This window comes from Thamnophis elegans, chromosome 5, assembly GCF_009769535.1.
Source record: "Thamnophis elegans isolate rThaEle1 chromosome 5, rThaEle1.pri, whole genome shotgun sequence".
In the NCBI taxonomy this organism is placed as follows: Eukaryota; Metazoa; Chordata; class Lepidosauria; order Squamata; family Colubridae; genus Thamnophis; species Thamnophis elegans.
Genome location: NC_045545.1, coordinates 65,827,799 through 65,850,858, shown reverse-complemented (window position 1 = coordinate 65,850,858; position 23,060 = coordinate 65,827,799). Strand labels below are relative to the sequence as shown.

General features: G+C 40.8%; 1 protein-coding gene across 2 annotated transcripts in view; it reads right to left on the bottom strand.

The window, feature by feature from the left end:
• Window positions 1-3,406: 3,406 nt before the first annotated feature.
• Window positions 3,407-23,060, bottom strand: part of LOC116509691 (deoxynucleoside triphosphate triphosphohydrolase SAMHD1-like) — a 35,969-nt gene continuing 16,315 nt past the window's right edge. Inside the window, exons 6-17 of one of the 2 annotated variants that reach the window (XM_032218952.1) lie at window positions 15,384-15,454; window positions 14,530-14,685; window positions 13,488-13,588; window positions 11,264-11,372; window positions 10,601-10,692; window positions 10,034-10,149; window positions 9,062-9,201; window positions 6,458-6,553; window positions 6,042-6,146; window positions 5,269-5,406; window positions 4,761-4,871; window positions 3,407-3,924 (exon numbers count right to left, since the gene is read on the bottom strand). In XM_032218952.1, coding sequence (XP_032074843.1) covers window positions 4,761-4,871; window positions 5,269-5,406; window positions 6,042-6,146; window positions 6,458-6,553; window positions 9,062-9,201; window positions 10,034-10,149; window positions 10,601-10,692; window positions 11,264-11,372; window positions 13,488-13,588; window positions 14,530-14,685; window positions 15,384-15,454 — 1,235 coding nt within the window. In that variant the 3' untranslated portion in view covers window positions 3,407-3,924. Of the gene's footprint in view, window positions 4,872-5,268; window positions 5,407-6,041; window positions 6,147-6,457; window positions 6,554-9,061; window positions 9,202-10,033; window positions 10,150-10,600; window positions 10,693-11,263; window positions 11,373-13,487; window positions 13,589-14,529; window positions 14,686-15,383; window positions 15,455-23,060 lie in introns of both variants that reach the window. The other variant, XM_032218951.1, reaches the window with a different exon arrangement.

Sequence of the window (23,060 nt, the reverse complement as noted above, 5' to 3'; positions counted from 1 at the left end):
AAGAGACATACTTGGGTTACTGGAAAAGATTTTGTACATTATCAGTATGATATGACTGGAAGAAAGGAACATTCATTTTAAAGGCATACTGTATGTACTCTATAGTCTTTGCAGCTGGGGAGGAAGCTGGGGAAGGGGAAAAAATGTTGTGCATCATGATTTTGCACCCATGTATAGGATAACCTGAATAGATAGCTGAATAGATAAAGGAGGACAAATGGGGGCAAAAGGAGGACACACTGTTTAACATTTGCATTTACATTCATTGGAGGGGAAGGAATTACAAGTAAGTAAACAAGCACACAATGGGGAATATACACTGAGATGAATGTATACTGCTCAAAAAAATAAAGGGAACGCTTAAACAACACAATGTAACGCCAAGTCAATCACACTTCTGTGAAATCAAACTGTCCACTTAGGTAGCAACACTGATTGACAATCAATTTCACATGCTGTTGTGCACATGGAATAGACAACAGGTGGAAAGCATAGGCAGTTAGCAAGACATCCCCAATAAAGGAGTGGATCTGCAGGTGGTGACCACAGACCACTTCTCAGTTCCTATGCTTTCTGGCTGATGGTTTGGTCACCTTTGAATGCCGGTGGTGCTTTCACTCTATTGGTAGCATGAGACGGAGTCTACAACCCACACAAGTGGCTCAGATAGTGCAGCTCATCCAGGATGGCACATCAATGCGAGCTGTGGCAAGGTTTGCTGTGTCTGTCAGCGTAGTGTCCAGAGCATGGAGGAACTACCAGGAGACAGGCCAGTACATCAGGAGACATGGAGGAGGCCATAGAAGGGCAACAACCCAGCATCAGGACCACTACTTCCACCTTTGTGCAAGGAGGAACAGGAGGAGCACTGCCAGAGCCCTGCAAAATGACCTCCAGCAGGCCACAAATGTGCATGTGGCTGCTCAAACGGTCAGAAAGAGACTCCACGAGGGTGGTATGGGGGCCCGATGTCCACAGGTGGGGATTGTGCTTACAGCCCAACACTGTGCAGGACGTTTGGCATTTGCCAGAGAACACAAAGATTGGCAAATTTGCCACTGGTGTCCTGTGCTCTTCACAGATGAAAGCAGGTTCACACTGAGCACATGTGACAGACGTGACAGGGTCTGGAGACGCCGTGGAGAACGTTCTGCTGCCTGCAACATCCTCCAGCATGACCGGTTTGGCAGTGGGTCAGTAATGGTGTGGGGTGGCATTTCTTTAGGGGGCCGCACAGCCCTCCATGTGCTCGCCAGAGGTAGCCTGACTGCCATTAGGTACCGAGATGAGATCCTCAGACCCCTTGTGAGACCATATGCTGGTGCGGTTGACCCTGGGTTCCTCCTAATGCAAGACAATGCTAGACCTCATGTGGCTGGAGTGTGTCAGCAGTTCCTGCAAGACGAAGGCATTGATGCTATGGACTGGCCCGTCCATTCCCCAGACCTGAATCCAATTGAGCACATCTGGGACATTTCTCGCTCCATCCACCAACGCCATGTTGCACCAGACTGTCCAGGAGTTGGGGGATGCTTTAATCCAGATGTGGGAGACCATCCACCACCTCATCAGGAGCATGCCCAGGTGTTGTAGGGAGGTAATACAGGCACGTGGAGGCCACACACACTACTGAGCCTCATTTTGACTTGTTTTAAGGACATTACATCAAAGTTGGATCAGTCTGTAGTGTTTGTGTCCACTTTAATTTTGAGTCTAACTCCAAATCCAGACCTCCAAGGGTTGCTAAATTTGATTTCCATTGATACTTTTGTGTGATTTTGTTGTCAGCAGATTCAACTATGTAATGAACAAAGTATTTAATAAGAATATTTCATTCATTCAGATCTAGGATGTCTTATTTTTGTGTTCCCTTTATTTTTTTGAGCAGTGTATATAGTGCTTAGTAAATAGTGCCAGTTGTTTGTCTAACATGTTTATAGTTCTGTGCCAGAAGCAGGTTAGGAGGAAAAGCCTTTAGCATGTAACTGATAAAGGTTTTATCAGTTTCAGACAACAGTGCAAGTGGGAAGATTCTAATCAATTAATTAAGGTCATAGCTCTAACTTTGTAAACTTCCTGTTAGCACTTATTAAGGGAAGCTCACATCTATATTCTTCTTCTGGGGGAAAGCTCAGATATGCAAAGGGGAGGGGCAACATTTGGCTGTCTGCTGGATGGAGGTCATGAAGACAAAATGGAAGACGCACCTTCTTTTTGCTGGATATCTGGTAATTCTACCCCTGTGTAAAAAGAATGGTTTCTTATCACAAAAGCAGCAAGATAATGCCCAGGATTACCATGAACAATTCACTAACCATTTAGACCTGAAGCTGAAAGAATAGCTTGATTTACAAATAGAAGCAACGTTTGAAAATTATTTCAACTGGACCAAATACTATACTATGCTTACCCTATGGTAAGCAGGTCTTTAGGAACTTCACAATTTCTTTCTCGTCATATAAATCCTGAGCTTGTAGCAGTTTGATTCCAACAACTACAGTCTACAGTAAATCTTTGAAAAATAACTTGAGGCTCTCCTAACACAAAAAAAATTAAATGTACAAAAAACCACAAACCCCCAATATATCCATATTCTAAATCCTCTGAGGGGTAAGTATAATTTTCTACACACATTATATTTTAATTACAAAGTTCTAGCTTTGTTTAAGTGTGAATATTTTAAGAAAATTTAAGAAAGGTAAGTTTCAACATATTAAGGCATAAAGCAGCAGGATGTTATTGCTGAATGAAATATTCACCGGTTGATATTCAAATTCAGGTTATAAAATTTAAAGTTAGGTTTGACTGAGTATTTTATTAACTAAATTCTATTCTCAAGGTAACAAGGGAGAGGATGTCCATCAATTCCTTACAAGCATCTTCATATCAGTGGTGTGAAAGGTAATGCAGGTCCTGCCAAAGGAATGCATGAAAATCACTTTGGTTTTCTCCAGTGGGAATATGTATCTATCTTCTATACTACAGAAACAATGGTTCAAGGAAGGGCAAATCTGTAGCCAATCCATCATATTTTAAAATTAAAAAAGTAGAATTCTTCTGAAACTTACTCAGATTCGTTGAATGGCCTAAAACAAAAATTATACTTTAGAATTAAATATTAAATCTTGCAATTAACAGAAACACTATGTTATTGTATAAAGTACATATTGTAGAACTTGGTAAAGAAACAACATACTGTCCTAAACAAATAATCCATAATATCTGACTACTACAAGAAATAAAAAATGTGTTCAAGTTGGCTTCAGAGAAGCTGGAAAAATGTTTCTCTTACAGTTCCTTTTTGTCTCTTTATGGTTCAACATAATTTTCTTGTGTTTCATTGAAAGCATGAGACTTATATTGTTTTATAATTGTTTCTTTTATTATAATAATGACAAAAATATAATTTTAAAATATTGTAATATTTATTGTGCTAATGAATATTTAGCTCTAAATCAACATACATTCACCAGCTGTCATGATCTAAAAGAGTTAAGGAATTATGGAATAATCCCTTCATATAGAAAATATATGAATTTCAAGCAAGTAGCACAAGATCTCTCCCCCTTCTTAAGTTTATTTTATATATTTACTCAGAATATATATGAAACTATGGGGTTTGTTCACTGATTCATTTCACGGTTGATGGTTTGCACTAGTGGAAAGAATATTTCTGCAGCAGGATTTGCTGCTCCAGAATGGAGTACATCCACATATGCAAAGCTAGTTGACATTACTGTCAATGAAGCAGTACACACAGTGACAGGATGCCCTAAACCCACACCAATTGAGAAAATGTATCCTCTGGCTGGTATTGCTCCACCTAGGATTAGGACAGAAGTAGCAACAGTTGCTGAGAGAACCAAACGAATGATCTCCGACATCCTCTGAATGGATACGTGCCCCAAACTCGTCGACTTAGATCTAGGAAGAGATTTTATGGCAGGAGCAAAATTCTATTAGAAGATGGGAGGAGGACAGAATTTATGGAACAAGAAATAATCTCGAAAGAAGACACGGCTGAGGGATTTGATCTCCCTATGTTACTTGGAAGACATTGAGGGTAGGAGTGCCTAAAAGTAAGATCAACATGCTCAGGTGGGGGTTGCTGGTGGATAACAACATGCAACATGAAAGTGGGGAGAGGCAGAGTCCGTTCCATTTGTTAGCCTGTTAATTACTATCAGTAGAATGCACCAAAATGATTTGTTTCTGGTCAAAAAGGTAGCATCAATCTAGACACAAAATAAATAACAATCACTTAGGTCTACTTACTATTATCTCTCTCCCCGCCCCTTGAGGAAGCAACATATCAAACAGTTCAGGAGAAGATAAACCCTAATGAAAATTGGTTACCCCTCCTTGTGCAAATTTGGAGAATTTATACTTAGAAAGCTAATGTTGAATTCAGTGAAGTATTCAGATAATTATAGAAAAAAGATTTATATTGTAAAACTGAAATCTATTTGTAAGTTTCTTGTTTTTTAAACCCGGAGGCATTTTTGTATATTTTGCTATATAAACAACTTAAATTAAATTACACTTACATTAACACTAAAATAGTGTTGATAAATTATTTAGCTTTCTCAAAATCGCAGTAATATACAATTTTGTGAAAAAGTCTACAGGTATTTTTCACTGCAGTTTTTCAAAGGCACCATACAGGCTTACTCTGTAATTTTACAGAATATCTTTTGAAGAAAATTTGGCTAGAATATATGCACACACACACACAGAATTGAAGGAATGTACTAACTCACTTAAAAAAGTTTTACTTTACAACTACTGTTCCTGTTTGAATCCTGATTTTCATCATCCTTATTCCACCCTTTTTTCATTGGAGTAAGTTCTGGAGCAACCACATCACCATCCTATCAAATAATAAAAAAGAAAGAAATGAAGTTTTGCATTTCAGATCAGCTGTTAAGATATTTTATCACCTTCTCTTCTGACAATTGAAATAAATATGTGTACATTTAAGGGTTAAAATATTATCAGGCCTGACGTATCCCTGTGCATGGGATAAATCATGATTTTTTTAAAATTCACAATCTTTTTTATTGCTGTTAATGAAAATACCAATTTTATGTAAATAACATTTTAATTTCTAGTACGTTCATTAATATAATATAGCATATGAGCAACATTTGTGTCTTACCAATGCTTATTGCAGTAGCCCATTAAGAAGTACACAGTAAAGAATTACACCTTCCAAAATTTACAGGAGGGTAGCGCATTATGAGTGTACCCTATGTATGAACGTCTTACCCGTGGTTTAGTGAAATCCTTATCCATACACCACTGAATAAAGTATTTTGTAGCAGCCTCAATTATCTTTGCATCCTTTTTTTTACAATAAACTCTGATGATCTGCTCTGCAAATTTTTCTGGGAGCAGCTGTGAAACCTTAAAGACAGAAATAATTAAAATGCTTAACTTCAATAACATTCATGATCTTTCCCAAGCAGTGAAACAAAGCACTGAAAGCCATTATAAAAGGAACATCCAATACAATCATGATAGAGCTGGTGTAGAGGATTCCCCCCTTTAAAACAAAATATCATTACAGGTAATTCGTGACTTATGACCAGTTGCTTACCAATTGTCCAAAGTTACAAAGAAACCTCCAAAAAGTACTTTTGACCCAGATTTGAAGCTGCCATGGCTATTCTCCTCCCCAGTCACATATCATATTTTGGGTACTCAGCAACTGGTCCACATTTATGGTTACAGTCACATAACTATGATTTACATTTTTTTTCAGCAACCAGCTGATTTACTTCTGATTTCGGGCAAAAAATGGCTGAGGACAAAGGATTCACTTAATAATTGCAGGATTTGCACTACAACCACAGGGTTCATGTTACAACGGCTAAAAAACCCACTGTAAACTCAGATATGGTCACATGATAACCTCATGACTTCTGAACATAATTCTGGGCTCAAATATGCTCATAAATAGAGAACCACCTGCAATATAGTGGCTACTTTAAAACCAACACATTAAACTGGCAAAACCAAACACTCCCATTTTTACTTACTTGTTCTCTTGTAATTTTAACTGCCTGAGTGATGTCAGTCTTGCAGTAAAAGCGAACGCTATTGATAGGGTTCCTTTTTTTCATTCCATAATCCATATCAATAACCTTTATGTATAGGACAAATTCAAAATAAAGCACACTTAATAATTTATATACATACATGTTAAGAAAGCAAAGATATTCTATAAAAAAAACAAAACCTGACCTTGGTTGTTTTCTTGCAGATGTTTTATTACCCAAACTAAATAACATCATTACTGCTAATGATCAGTGGTAGCACTGACGCTGTTACCTAGTTTGGGTAATGAAGCATCTGCAACAAAAAGAGCAAACTCAGATAGCACTAAGAACCCCTCATTTCAACTCTGAGCTACAGATATTCTGGTAAAGCAAAACCAAAAAAGCATCTTACTTACATCAACAATAAAATCTTCAGCCTTCAGTTCCACATCTACAGAGATTGTCTTAGGTTTGGAATTAACAATTTCAGCTCGCAATCCATCATAATCTTCCTGGAAGGCATAACATTTTTAACTTTTCATTGAGTCAGCAGACAACAGTAATTTCAGAAACTTGATTAATACCTAGAAAAATATTTGAGTTATATGTATCATTTACTGCAACAAATATATAATTGCTATTACAGTATATCTATATACTGGTATCATCTATGTATATGAATATGTATATTTATATAATTTTCAAAATTAGAAATTTTCGGGAATTAGATCAAAAGTCATCTGTATTGGCAAGAGAATTCTAAACTCTTCAGGTGGACTGAAGTTGAAAGTGAAGTTAATCTCCATTACAAAGAGAAGGAAAATATAGGTTGGTGTATTTTAGTATTTGTTATTTCATGATAAAAATGTACGATAACATTTTCTTGAAAATATACAGTATGTAATTGAAGTATGGGTTAAGCTAAGCTTAAGTTAAGCTATGGCTCATATGACCTAGCAGCCTCTAAGGTACCTGTAGTATTAAGATGCAGCACTCTTATGAATGAAAAGCAACAATTCAATTTTACAAAAAGAAAAATAAGAATATTAGTTATATATAGAACTATGGAATGAAGAATTGGAAAATCTACACTAATGTATAATTAAGAAACACAAAACATAATTATTAAATATGAAATTAATTTATTGAAAAATTCATTTTTGAAATAAAGGTTTTGGGGAGGGTTTTTTTTAGTATCTTGTGAGGTATAAGCCTTTTGAAAGCATGTGTGCCTGCACAGCAATTTAATTCTACTGCTAGTTCCAATAGAAGTTTCTGTATGTTTTGTATGTATACATGCAAATGGAAACTGCAGTCATGCAATCTTCCTAAATGAGCTGCTTTATTGTTTGATGAGATGTTTCATTTGGGCCAATTCACAAAGTATTCAATTATCACTTTTGAATACTTTGCAAAACTTAAGAATGAATAATAAGCTATACTACAAGAGCTGTAAATATAACATTTGGCTCCAGACAGCAATTTTTTCTCTTTTGTGCAAACAATTAAAGAAAACAGCTCCAAGTGAATTTATCCAAAAGAGAAAATTAAAGGCACTAATAGAACGAATATAGATGAGCAATTGTCTTTTTTATTCCCTGTGATGGCTGTCTGCCTTAGACATTTTAATTAACTCATTGAACATTCTGTTGCAAAGGGAAAAAGTCTTACTTAATTCAGTCTGTTTCAACTAATTGCAAAGGGATTTTTCAATGTTCAAAAACATTTTTTTCCTGCAAGTTCACTACCCAGTAATTACAAAAGGCTGCCACCTCATCTTTTCCTGTGCAACTGGGATGAAAGGGCTCATTTCTATGATCTCTATGACCCAAACACTGAAACATTAGTTCTGATTAGACAATCCTTGCCCTGTTGGCTTATTGTTTCAAAAATATTTCCTTACCCTAAAGAAGAAATAAAGTTTGGGGGAGGGGGGAAGCAGTCAAAATAGAAGCAACTACTTCTAATTTCCTACTGCCTTCCCCATTTAGTTTCCTTCTGGGAATCTGTCAAGGAACATTGGAAATCTCTCTCCCCCCCCCCCCATTTCCTTCTCTTCCCTTTCAGGTAGGCAGATAAAAGACTGCTGCTGCATGGAGGGGAAAGCGAAGGACTGCAAGACTGGCTCAGAAACTGTCAGAGAAGCTTGAAAATAAAGATCACATATGATAGCAGCCATGACTTTTCAAAATTTCATCCCTTGGGAGTCATGGGCTCCAGATTTTGGAAGCATTCTGTAAGTTACTCCATTTGAAGTAACTTGGTTCAGAAATTGTTGTCCTATGATGCACCATTTCATCCAGTTAAATGAGATGAGAGTTTTATTAGTATAGAAATGGAGCACTCAAGCTATTAAGAATTCGGTTTAAAGGTTATCACCTTTAAAACTCTACATGGCACAGACCAAGGTTATTTGCAAGATCGCCTTTTTTCTAAGGACGTCCACCTGTCTTACCAGGTCTGATAGGTTGGGCACAGTTCTCATCCCTTCTCCAAAACATTGCTACCTTATGGGAGCGAGGAAGCATGTATTTTTTGTGGCACTCTCCTAGCTTTCAAAAAAACACTGAAGAACTGGCTTTTCCTCCAAGTGCTGGGATAGGATGAGGTGACTGCTAGAAGCTTGACTGGATGCCAGGTTTTTTTGCTTACAATGTTTATTGTTTAATGAGTTTTTATGTAGTTTATATTCTTGATTGAGAGCTATGCAGAGTTTGGTATAAGATGGGCAATTATAAAAATGTTTTAAATAAAATACATGTATACATAAACATATACCATTTTGCGCATAACATCAGAAGTAGCAATAATGCTACTTCCTGCAACATTTTTAGATGCCCTCAGTCATCGTTCCCTATTTTTAATGATCCAAGTCTCAAAATATTGCCAAACTTTATGAATTTTATGAGAGACTTATATTTAGAAAATATAAAAGATATAGAAAATGAATGATTGTTCAATTATTATAGCTAAATGACTTCATACAATTAAATGATTTAACCAATGCAAATTGTCTCAACCTTTTTAATTTCCTTGCCCTCTGGTGGCTGTGTTTCTCCCAAGCATTTAAAGAGATCGCGCTGCTGTATTTTACACAGAATTTCGCGTGCATCACTCAGCTCTGGTTCATCAGAATGTAGAATCTTCAAAAAGATTTCATCTGCCAGAAAGCGTTATATAAATAATTATCCTCATATATATTTTGTTAGCAATTTCAATAATAAAAAATAATGCAAACTAAAAGAAAGAAAAGAGAATAGAAAGAACAAAATATGGGAGGAAAAATAAAGAAAATGAAGCGAAATAAAGAAGTGACTTCCAACCTTCATTACAAGTATAGACAAATTTAGTAACCCTTCACATCTTATATGCCAACAAATAGATAGCTCTTCATCCCATATTCCATCCCATATCCCATCCCATATCTATAAGCAAACCCATAAAACAGCAACTTTTCAATCCTGGTGTCAGCAAAGAATCTGTAAAGGGTTGCCAGAACTTCGTAACAAAGTCTAATTTTAACCTTGATCAAGTAAACCAACCTGTCGTTTATTCACCCGTTCTTTGGTCTTTGCTACAATCGTCAGTTCTTCTTTAATGCCTTAATTATTAAAGCTAACTAAATATTTTTATACCCATGAAAAAATATAAGACATCTTTTTCCAAGTCTAAAATGGCAACCAGTAACCTCCCAACAAACAGAAAACGCTTGTTGTATTTACGACTTTTAATCCAACTGAAGTATATGACTCATAAAATGGAGGAACAACAGGGTAAGATCTTTTTTCTCATTCTCTAATTCCACAAACCCTTCTGAACTGTGGATTACATAATTGGAGTAGCCTGCAGAAATACCTGGTTTTTGAAAGGATTTGCCGTTTCGGTGGAAATACTGTTACAGTATAATAGCACCTTGCTACAAAACTGAAACCTGAGAAAAATACTTCTCATGCTTAGTGTGATAAGAATTTCTGGAGAATCCACACATTCACCTGTCAGCTTGGTATAGGCTTCCATGTCTTCCAGTGCTGTAGAGATCCGGAACATTTTTCCACCTGAGCCCTTTATTTTGATATATGGATCAGCCTTTAGAAAGGCATCAGTAATCCTAATATGAAATAGATGATACAAATTGGTAATTATTAAAAACTGTATTTTCAGAAACTATATATTTAATTATACTTAAATATAAACAATATTTACCTTCTTCAATGAAATCTACTTTGACAATGATTAAGACGGAAAGGAAAGGGTATGTTCAATTGAGCTACATTAGCAGAGAAAAGGTTAATTGGCTAGATTAATTTATTAAAAATCTTTTGAGAAATCAATGACTCTTCTAAGTATGTTAACTGCACACAATTTATTTATAAAAAGTACAGCTAGACATCAAACCTTATTGAAGCAGCATTTTCCTCCCTAATCATGTAGAGATATAATTTCTTCAAATAATATCTTGTTCATTGAAATATATGCAGATTTAAAACTATTAAAATGCATATTTTTATAAGTGTTGATTTGATCAACAACTCCCACAGAGTAGATCCTTTCAAACTTACATGGTTTCAATAATGTTGCCAACTTTGTGCTGATATGCTCTGCGGTGCAGACAGTTTCGTGTGTGGAACATGTCATACAAATTTCCAACCTCCTTTTAAATATAAAACATATTATTTCTCTGTTATTAAAACTATAGTTGCAAAACAATACAGCATTGAGGGTAATATTAACCAATTCACAAAACTGTCCACTTGCAAAATCTCTGACTAATTTTAATGGTCAGTAATAATACTCTCTCCAAATGCTTTTTCCTTAGATATCCAGAAATGAATACTGATGACTCTTTTGAAGAAATAGGGGACATTTCTGGAACATTTATTATGAATAAAATATTTACTATGTAATGCTATATATCTATACTTCTCATCCCATTCATAGCTTCTCATAAGCCTAAAAAGGATCATTATTTATTATGTTTATTGTTGCAATCTTATTGTATCAATTTTACTATAGGTTCCTGATATTGGTTTGTTTTTCTAAATAGTAATAATGGTTTTTTTCCCCAAAAAAAACCTGCTCTTGAACACAGTAATACAATGACCATTGCAAAAAATTTGTATGAGAGTTCTATAAAGATAAAATTATTTTAATCAGTAAAAATTCTCCAACAGAGATACGTTTGTGAAATAAACAAAACACACAATCTGTCTAAGGGAATTTACCTTGTCGCGGGTACAAATATGCATCATATCTTTCACTAGGCACACTCGAGCAAATTTAATGAAGCGCTCATAATCAAAATTGTTTTGAATTCCAAGATGATGACAATCCCTGAATATAATCCAAGAAGAGAAATAAGACCATTCAATTAATTTTTAAAAAAATCTAGTTTGCATATGAATACATTTACAATGAGTCTAATAAATATTATTGCACACAAATTAATATACAGTACTGATTTAAAATATTATTTATGGAAAGCAAAACAGTAGAAAAATTATTAAACCAAAATAGACAATGAATATGAAACAAAACAGTAATTTCAACGCTCTATAGTGATAGACATTTTTAAAGTTAATTTATCTGATGTTCCTAAGGAGTTTCCCATAATATGAAACAATTCATAAAAGTTGGAATTTTAATTATAAAACAATACACACACACACACACTTAAAGTCATAGCTATCATCTGAACAACATTCTTTCTCATTTTCCACCATATTGTTCTCTACTATGAATTACAGATCCACAAGTATCATTTCACTCAAAAAAACATCAAATGTAGACTGGTCAGGATACTTATTTTTACTCAAGCTTCTTCCTCTACAGCTATTTGATGTATTATTCTGCAGAATCAATAGGGATAGTGCTACCAGTCAAGATATTTTAAAGGTAGAATGAAAATAATTGATAATTGACATTTGATACCAACCTAGTGGCTTATCAAAAATTTCCCAAAGTGATCCAATTAATAACTTAGTTTCTTCTTCATTTATTTATTTATTAAAATACATGATATAATATAGCTTGAGGTAAGACTGAGTTAAGGTCTACCCATTTCTTGCTTACTTTTTTAATATATGAATACAGTTTGATATCTTTTGAAAGGATACCATGTTTTCCCGAAAATAACACAGGGTCTTATTTTCTTTTTACACACAAAATATGGCTTGGGCCTTATTATGAGGGGTTTATTGTTTTGGGGTTGCTGGGTGGCTTCTCTCTTGCGAGCGTGCTCCCAAAGAGCTGGGCACAGCCTCATGGGCGAATGGCTGTGTTGCACTGTCTCAGCAGCGCAACACAGCAGCCATCAAGCGACCACACTCACGAACAGCCATCTGGAAAATCCTCTTTCACTGACGGAGGGGTATCGCCAAGCCGCGTGAGCGCCTGTTCGCCATTGCCCGGCTACCACGGCTTGGCACCTTCGAAATGGCAGTAAATAGCGCTCTGCACGGCTGGAGAGGGGGGTTGCGCGAGTGGCTGTTCCACTGTTGCTTGCACGTCTCCCAGCCTAATGATGTCCTGGCCCAGCTCTCTCTGCAGAGCCAGGGGACCTCCGCTGCTGCCACCACATGGCTTTTTCTGCGGCTTCCAAACTGAGTCTTCCGGCAGTGGCCACTCTGGGCGTACGCTCTATGGTTGTACGCTCTGCCAGCAGCTGGCCCCGGGGTTTGTCGGGTGGGTGCTCATGAGTGTAGTGACAGCGCAACACAGCCATTCGCCCATGAGGCTGTGCCTGGCTCTTTGGGAGCCCACTCGCAAGAGCGCAACTGCCCGGCAACCCCCCTCTTCAGCTGAGCACAAAGCCGCTCACCAACCTAGCGGTATCCCGAAGGCACTAAGCAATGCGATTACCTTTGCCTCCCTCCCCCAGTTCCCGTGGCTTGGCACTTTCGGGATACCGCTACTTTGGTGAGTGGCGCTCTGCCTGGCCAGAGGTGGGGGAGGGTTGTCCATGGGGCTTATTTGCGGGGGAGGGCTTATATTTTTGCCCACCAGAAAAATATGGCATGGCCTTATTATCAGGACATGTTGTTATTTGTGTGTCTGTTGGTTATTTTTAAATGCTTGTATTTGTAGTTTTTGTGTTTCCCTTCTCCCCTTGGGTTTGTGAGCCGCCCTGAGTCCCGCTGGGAATAGGGCGGCATATAAATAAAATGAAACCTAAACCTAAACCATTTCGGGGAAACACGGTACCACATTATATTATTTATTATTTCTGTTTGTGCTTGCCTTTCCATCAAGATGACTAATAATCTAAAATAATACATAATAATACAAATAGCATAAAAACAATTAAAACCACGTAACATTGAAGAAGTCTAACTGCAAAAAAATATACAAAGAAAAAAAATCACTTTGTTGAAGGCATTGTACGCAAAAGACTTCCAAAATCGCTTATAAAAATGTTTTCAAGACCAGTAAATAGTAAAGTTTCCATACCTGGCAAAGTAGTCCCATTTATCAACATCAATGCCACTTGTTTTGTTAGCCACTATTTCGTAAAGAAAACTCTTGTTTTTGGAACGACCACAATAGGGCCACTGGATGAGAAAGACAAAAATGTAAGCAAATACCGTCTTCGAATTAATATTTGTACCTATTTCATGGTGAAAACGTTAAAACAATCAAACCAAGATTTTTAAGAACTTACTTTCCAAAGTTTTGCAAATGCTGCAGCATATTAATTGCTATAATCTGTATTTTAATCATAAAAAATTAAACAGTGGACAGTCCCAGTCCCGCCAATGACAGCGGGGTGTGAGGGCTGAGGCAGCAGCAGTGATGGGAGAAAGGTGGCAGCAGGGGGCAGGACAGTGGCACAGTGTTGGCATAGGGGGCAGGGCATCAGTGCAGCATGGGAGTGGACAGCAGGGTAGCAGGCACTGTCCACAATAGTCCCAGTTTTTTATGTGGCCCCTTGGGAAAATTAATTGCCCACCCATTATAGAAGTATTCCATAATTATTCCCATTTCTGTATAATGTCTTTTTAAAACATTTTGCACCTTTTTTTAACATGCAATGTTTTATTTGTTCTGTCTCCATGTCATATCTGAGTAAGAGTTTATATATGTGCCCCTAGTGGATATCTTAATTCTGTATGATGTTTCAAAATTTTCCTACAAGCTCTCCCTCATTTTTGAGTTCAGTTTTTAATTTTACAGCAATGTTGAAAGTAATTTGTATTTTTTATTTGAACAGGATTGGAAAAAAAACATTTATACATCTATTCTAATGATGGCTCTCAACATGTCAGCAAGTAGCATCTTCCACCCTCAGAAATGTCAGGACTAAGCCTGGGTCTTTCCGCATGCAACTGTTTGCTCTGCTATTGGACTCCTGCACTTTACATATTAAAAATAAACAACTAACTAAAACTAGTGACCTTGCCTTTTGCCCCTTTCCTCTTCTGATCCCCGTTCATTCTAGTAAATTGCACAACATTTAGATAAGATCCAGGGATATGAAAAAAATGGAACTCACCTCTTTGTCTCCCATTTTCTCCTCAACAGGACTTGCTATCTGTTCTTTGATAAATTGTATGTCTTCATCAAGCTGGAGACCATACTTTTCCATGTCTGGCTTTAAGTTATTGGAATCAATTAAGTATTCAAACATCTGAACTGAAGCCAGCTCATGCTGTAAATATATATAGATAGATAGATGTTAAATCACTTCTTTTTAAGAGAATGGCATACATAGCCAGGGAAGTCTACAATGCTTTTTAGTTCCGGCAGCTTATGATTGCTACTTCATTTGGTTGCTCAGTAGCTAAGACACGAAGATTGTCAATAAGAAAGGTCGGCAGTTCTAATCCCTAGTACAGGTGTCCTGTGTGAGCAGGGGGTTGGACAAGATGACCTCCAAGATTCCTTCCAACTCTGTTATTTTTAACTCTATGTTAAAAATGAAAAGCCCCCTCTAAACAGAGAGGGAGGGATGACACCACCTATCTCCTGTCTACAACACAGTCCTTTCAGCAGTCCCAAGAAGGTTCCACACACCTATTTGCAGACCAATTCAGGTAACTCTGAGACACAGATAAACCCCCAACTGACCTCAATGACTTTCAGAGAGCTAATGATCTATTCTCAGAGTGCTAACAGCCAGATAACTGCAAAGAATATAAATCCTTCCATTCCCCAACATTCGGTCAGAACTGAAGAAGCCTGTTGGATAAGAAGTAAAACATTTTCAAGGGGTAAAAAACCCCAAGGAAGTCCAGTTGCCTTTTGGAAAAGCACCTTTGGGACAACCATGACCTGGATGATTGAGAATCTCCATGAGCATGTCTCACTTACAATACATATAAATTTAATAAGAAAAATAATACCCGCCTTCCATTTTAATCCCGGGCGAGCAAGTGGAATGAATCTTGCATCAAACATATGTGAAAATGGTCCATGACCTAAAAATAAAGATTATACAATTAATATTTGGCAGAGTTAAGATGTATTTGCATGTTTTTAAATCCATAAAGATATACTCAGATACACAGACAATTGTTCCTCAAATTATAGTATTAGTAAATCTATTATAGCCAAAGTATTCATTTATTGTTTATTGAACCTGAGTTGGTCATTTTTTAATCCACTCCAGTGGTGGGTTCCGGATCCCATTGCAACCAATATGATGCAACGGGGCCTGGCGTCCACCATATGCATATGCGTACTTACCGCCCACGACACTCTGCAATGTTCTAGCTGCTCAGCGGAGCGTCGTGCAGGCGCCGTATGGTCTGTGCGCATGCGCGGAATCCCCGAAAACCTCAAATATCGGTAAGAAGCATGGGCGGGCGGGTGGGCCATCCAAAGCACTGTACCGGAACGGTACCTGGTGCTCCTGGTAGGCACCGGTATGCCCGTACTGGGGCGTACTGGTCATAACCCACCATTGATCCACTCCCCCTCTCTCTCTGATTAACAATTACACTAGAATTTAAGTTTCAAACTGTTTTCAGTTGTTTTAATTGTGTTGAAAAGATCAGGTTGAAATAACTAATTTAATTTATAGAGTAGAACTTGAGAAACAAGCTAGAAATAAAAAAGTGGTATCTTCTTCCTGTTACATTATTTTATTATTATTATTATTATTATTATTATTATTATTATTATTTTAAAGTAATCTTTATTAGTTATACATTTTTTAAGAGTAAAAAGGAGGGTCAAATTCAAGATTTAGGAGTAAAAATGAAGGAAATTGAAGAGAATATGGCGAGGTGGGAGATGAGGCAGCTACATATTAATAGAAGGTTGGAAGATGAGATTGCTATGTTGGAATTAGAAAAGTCAGCCTTCTTTCTCAGATTTCAAAATATTCCAGAGGAAAGAGGGGAGAAACTGAAGGAAATTATGGTTGAGATGATAGCAGGGATCGCCCAGAAAGATAAGTTGTCGATACAGTGTGACATTGATGACATATATAGAGTCTATACTTCCTATACTAGGAGACAGAAACTGCCACGTGAAGTGCACGTGAGGTTTACTAAACGATCCCTGAGAGAAGAAATTTACCAGAAGGCACGTGACCAGAATACCATGTATGCGGGGGGAATGGTGATAGTACTAAAACAGATACCAAGAAGAGTGAGGGAAAGGAGGCAGAAATATCAGGACCTAACAACACAATTGAGGAAACTTCAGGTGATGTATAGGTGCGCATGTGCGAGACGGAAGATGGCTGCTCGAACGAAACGCTCGAGTTTTGCAAAAAGAGAGGAGCGGAATTGAGAGGGACGGAGCCCCTGGAAACCCAAAGGGAGAAGTCCTCCGTGGAGGGGATTGAACAGACAGCCCAGGGATGCAATTTCGGCTGGAGGGGGGTTGCATAAACACCCCCCCAGGCACCTGGAACGCGCCGAATCTTTCCTTTTCATCCTGGTTTGTGGCGCGACGGCTTGAAGATCAGCTGTAGAGCGGTTTGTAGACCAGCTGTGGGGCGGCTTGTTTTGCGCTTGATAGGGGCGATAGCGGCGGCAGTGGCATCTAGCACCCAGGGAGTTAAGCCTGGGCGAGAAGAACTGGAGAGGACCCAAGAACGGTGGTTATCAGAGAGCCCCCCCCCCCTCCGAGACGCTACGGACACTACGGACAGCTCGAGTAAGCTTTTTAAGCCAAAGAACTGCTGCGGGTTGGTTTGAGACCTGGGAGACCTGGGAGTCGGTGAGGAAGAAACATATGAGCAGCTCCCCCTCTTCCCCCCCCTGACAGCACGGGTGGCACGAACAGCGCGAGGAGCGTTTGGTAGCCATCCGGGACGGCCTTCCCCCCCCAGTCGAATGGGGACGGCACGGGGGTGGTTTGAGACCCCTTGTGCCTGGACTGTGCTTGGACTGTACTGGACGCTGGGCGGTGTGCTACACGAGGCACTTTTTGCCTTGCCTAAGGAAGGGGTGGTTGGATTCCAACGGCAGAGTGGTCGGGACTGGACGGCAGGTTTTGTTGCCGCCGTTTCAGTTTCCCAGGCCACCTCTCCCCCCCACCCGATGGCGGCGCCTTATCCTATCATTGGTTGCCTGCAACATCATTTGCTAACACCCGCCCGGTTTGCAGAACCTTTGGGGATTAACTTGGATTGTTATGAACTTGGACTCCCCCTAGTGGCTATCATTTTAACATCATTACCATCAGCTGCAGAGCCATCTGTTGAGAGCCATTTGGCTCTCTTTGAACTCGCAATTTTTATTTAAAAGCTGCGCATTATTCTTTTTTCTTCTTTTAAAAATTCTTTCTTTTCTTCTCTCTTCTTCCTTCTGCCTTGGTATGGGATATGTATGTGTTATGTTTGTTCGAGTGAATGCTCCCACTTTTTATTGCAATTATTGTTGTACCTTTTTGTTTTAATTATTACGTGGGGATTGTTTGTGTGAGTGAATGAATATGTCTGACTCGGAGGGCCTGCGGGGGAATGCGGGGGTCATCGGGGTGGTTGGGGGGGGTACTGCCACGGGAGTGGGTCGGAGCATTGCGGTCATTACAGGGAGAGGCAGATATGGCGGGGACTTTAGGGCTGGCCATTACCAGGGAAGGAGGGTTCGCTACATTACAGAGATCCCTCCTTCCGGCCCTATGAGTCCCACTCCAAGGCCAGATGGCGCGAGCAATCAGGACCCTGGTCTCAGGCTGTTGTTGCTAAATGCCAGGTCTGTTATTCACAAGGCTCCCCTCATCCGGGACTTAATCTTTGACGAGAGGGCAGACCTGGCATGTATTACTGAAACCTGGCTGGGCACAGAAGGAGGAGTCCCCCTTGTAGAGATGTGCCCAGAAGGATTTCAGGTGCTTCATCAGCCGAGAGCCCAGGGAAGGGGTGGCGGTGTGGCTATTGTTATCCGGGAGTCTCTAGTACCTCGTAGGGTCCCTGCTCCGGAGCTTGTCGGGTGTGAGTCCCTGCTGGTAAAGTTGGACCTCAAGGGTCAAGTGGGTCTGCTGCTAACGTACCTGCCTCCCAACTGCGTTGCAGCAGCCCTCCCCTCGTTCCTCAAGTCAGTAGCCGAGCTGGCAATTGAGTTCCCCAGGCTTATGGTTCTGGGGGACTTCAATTTGCCATCGCTTGGTGAACGCTCTGATGGGGCGCAGGAGTTCATGGCTTCCATGGCAGCCATGGGCTTGACCCAGGTAATTCGGGGCCCAACCCACTCAGCGGGTCACATGTTCGACCTCGTATTTCTCTTGGAGCAGTGGATGTGTGATCTTGGTCTGAGGGGTAACGAGACCATACCCCTGTCGTGGTCAGACCATTGCCTACTGAGGCTTGACTTCCGGAGGCCAAACCCCCACCGTCGGGAGGAGGAACCGACCAAGTGGTTCCGCCCCAGGTGACTTATGGTCCCTTTGAGGTTCCAGACGGAGCTTGGGGTTATTCCTGATACTCTCGCCCACAGTTCGGCGGAGACTCTGGTTGCTGCCTGGTACTCGGCGGCATCGGAGTCTCTTGACCGGATTGCGCCACTACGGCCCCTCCGGGTCGGCGGATCCCGGAGGCCCCCTTGGTTTACCGAGGAGCTCCGGGAGAAGAAGCGCCGGAGGAGACGCCTAGAGCACTTGTGGAGGTCCGATAAGTCCAAGTCGAACCGGGCACTTTTGACAACCTGCACCAAGGATTACATCAGGGCATTGAGGGCTGCTAAAAGAACACATATTGCCGCCTTGGTTGCGTCCGCCGAGTCACGCCCAGCCGCCCTGTTTAGGATTACCCGCTCCCTCCTTAATAGGAGGGATGCGGGAGACCCCCTACAGGGTAGGGCTGAGGACTATGCCCAGTTCTTGGTGGACAAAGTTGCTCGGTTTCGGTCGGACTTGGACTCCACCGCGGTAGATCCAGCCGAGACACAGGAGGATTACTTGGCAAAACATCTCTGGGTTGAGTTTCAGGATGTTGCCTCCGGGGATGTGGACAAGGCCATTCGAGCTGTGAGTGCCTCCACCTGTATTCTGGACCCGTGTCCCTCCTGGCTGGTTGCCAACAGCAGTGAGGTGACACGTGGCTGGATCCAGGCGGTCGTGACCGCCTCTCTTCGGGAGGGGCACTTCCCCGCCGCACTTAAAACGGCGGTGGTGAGACCCCTCCTGAAGAAACCATCCTTGGATCCAGCCATTTTAAACAACTATCGTCCTGTCTCCAACCTCCCCTTTGTTGGGAAGGTTGTTGAGAAGGTGGTGGCCTTCCAGCTTCAACGGGCCTTGGAGGAAGCTAGTTATCTTGACCCCTTCCAGTCCGGCTTCAGACCTGGTTACAGCACAGAAACCGCTTTGGTCGCATTGACCGATGATCTCTGGAGGGCCAGAGATGGAGGCCATGCGTCCATCCTGGTTCTCCTTGACCTCTCAGCGGCTTTCGATACCATCGACCATGGTATCCTTCTGCGACGACTCCGGGAGGTGGGGGTGGGAGGCACTGTCCTGCAGTGGTTCTCCTCCTACCTCTCGGACAGGTCGCAGTCGGTGTTGGTCGGGGGGCAGAGATCGTCCCTGAGGCCCCTAACATATGGGGTGCCGCAGGGTTCGGTCTTATCCCCCCTACTATTTAACATATACATGAAACCGCTGGGCGAGATCATTCGGAGGCACGGGATAAAATACCATCAATATGCAGACGATACGCAACTGTATCTGTCCGCCCCGTGCCAACTCAATGAAGCGGTGGACGTGATGAACCGGGGTCTTGAGGCCGTTAAGAACTGGATGAGTGCTAACAAACTGGTACTCAACCCAGACAAGACCGAGTGGCTGTTGTGTTTCCCTCCCAACAATTTGGCCAATATACCATCACTCAGGCTGGGGGGTCAAATTCTATACCCCTCAGATAGGGTTCGTAACTTAGGAGTCCTCCTGGATCCACAGCTGACTTTTGACCATCATTTGTCGGCTGTGACCAGGGGGGCTTTTGCCCAGGTTCGCCTGGTCCGCCAGTTGCGACCCTACCTGGAACGGGAGGCTCTCGCAACAGTCACTCGAGCCCTTGTGATCTCTAGGCTGGAATACTGCAATGTGCTCTACATGGGGCTGCCCATGAAGTGCATCCGGCGACTGCAGTTAGTTCAGAATGCGGCCGCGCGAGTGATAGTGGGCGCACCGCGGTTCGCCCACATAACACCCATCCTCCGCGAGCTGCACTGGCTACCTGTTGATCTCCGGGTGCGCTTCAGGGTGTTGATGACCACCTTCAAAGCACTCCATGGTAGTGGATCTGAGTACTTGAGAGACCGCCTTCTGCCGATTACCTCCCTTCGACCGATTAGATCGCACAGACTGGGCCTCCTCCGAATTCCATCCGCCAGTCAATGCTGACTGGCGACTACACGGAGGAGAGCCTTTTCTGTTGCAGCTCCGACCCTGTGGAACGACCTCCCCGTCGAGATACGCATCCTCACCACCGTCCAGGCCTTCCACACAGCCCTTAAGACCTGGCTATCCCAACAGGCCTGGGGATAGGTTTCCAATTTCACCCCGCCCGAGTGTTGAGTGTTGAATGCAAGTTGTGTTTTTATCATTTTATTTTATTCACATATTGTTTGTTTTTGCATTTCACCCCCTTCCCTATGATTGTAAGCCGCCCTGAGTCCCCTCAGGGAAAAGGGCGGCCTATAAATCCTAATAAAACTATAAAAAACTATAAACTATTTTCCCAGAAGGGATATCTTTTCTCTGGCAAGGCCAGAGGTTTCGGATTGAATCATTGCAAGATGCACAAGACTTTATGGAAAGCCAGTTGAAGAGGGGAACTCAGAATAACGATGGAGAATTGGATAACAAGAGCCGAGGAGAGGAGTGAAAGAATAGTGTCCCGGGAGATGAGAAAGGGGGAAATGAGAAACAAAGCAGAGATGAGGGACCGCAAACGAGGCAGACAACAAAATCCAAAGCCTTACACAAATAAACATGGCGGATGAACTCCGCTTAATTTCTTTAAATATAAATGGTTTGAATTCACTAAGAAAGAGAAATAAAATACTGAATGCTCTACGGAAAAAGAATTGTGATTTGACATGCCTGCAAGAAGTACATATAGTGAACCACCAGCAAAATGTGTTGTATTACCCCCGGCTGGGTATAATGTATACAAGTTTAGCAGATGAAAAGAAAAGGGGCATTGTGTTGTATGTTAAAAACCATATCGATTCTAAATTGGTGTATACTGATGGGGAGGGGAGACTTTTAATGGTTGAATTGAAATTTGGTCGATATAAAATTTTGCTGGTGGCCATATACGCACCGAATGACAACCAAAGTACTTTCTTTAGAAAGTCGCATCTAAAAATTGCAGAGTTAGGCTATGACCACATATGTGTGGTGGGTGTGGTGGCAGATAGGACAATGGATTATAACCCAGGAAACATCCAAAAAGGGGGGAAATTAAGAGAAAGGAGGAGAGTTCTCCCCAAAACCTTTGAAGACATGAGGGAGGAATATGAATTAAAGGATGTATGGCGTGAACTCCACCCACAGAAACAACAATTTACTTTCTTTTCACATAGACATCAATCCTGTTCTAGGATCGACATGGCCTGGTTGACACCAGAAATTGGGGACTTGATTAAGGAAGCAGCAATTGAGGTTAATACCTGGGCCGATCATAATCCACTCTTATTGGTGTGGAAAGGAGTAAGGCAGGGGAGGAAGAGAAAGTGGATGATGAATACAGAGATAGTGAAAGAACAAGAATTTCAGCAAATGTTTAAAAGGGAAATGAGGGTTTTTTTTTGAAGAAAATAGGAAAGGAGTAACTCCACAAATACTTTGGGATACGGCCAAGGCTTATATGAGAGGCCTAGCTATTAAATATACAACAGGCACACACAGGAAAAAATTAAAAGAGAGGGCAAAATGGGCAGCTAAACTGGAGGTGGTAGAAAAAGCCTTGCAACAGAACCCACTAGATGATAGGAAAAAAGAAGAAATGGCTAGAATTAAGCACGGGATCTCTCTTCTAGACCAGGAGGATGTTGCTCGGAAACTTAGGGGGATTAAGCAAAACTTTTTTGAGCATGCTAACAAACCGGGTCGTTGGCTCTCTTATATAGACTTCGAAAAGAAAGAGAGAGCTCAACTGCAGAATAGTAAAGGGGAATTAGTAGAAACCAAGTTGAGTATAGCTCAACTGCAGAATAGTAAAGGGGAATTAGTAGAAACCAAGGGGGAGAAACAGGAAATTATCCAAGGTTTTTTCCAGCAACTATATAGTAGGGAAGAAATTTCTGAGGACCAAATTAAGGAATTTTTAGACAATGCAAATCTACCCAAGATCTCAAATGAAGCAAAAGGGGTACTGAACCAAAAGATAACAATAGATGAATTAGAAAAGGCAGTCAAAAAAATGGAAAACAACAAAACTCCTGGCATGGATGGTTTGCCAGTTGAAATCTATAAATCTTCTTTGGAAATCTTAGGACAAGAGATGATAGTAATATTTAATGCTGTCTTGATGGATTCTATCGCACCGAAATCATGGGCTGAGGCCTATATAACCCTTTTGCCTAAAGCTGGAGCTGACCCTACCCAAATTAAAAACTATAG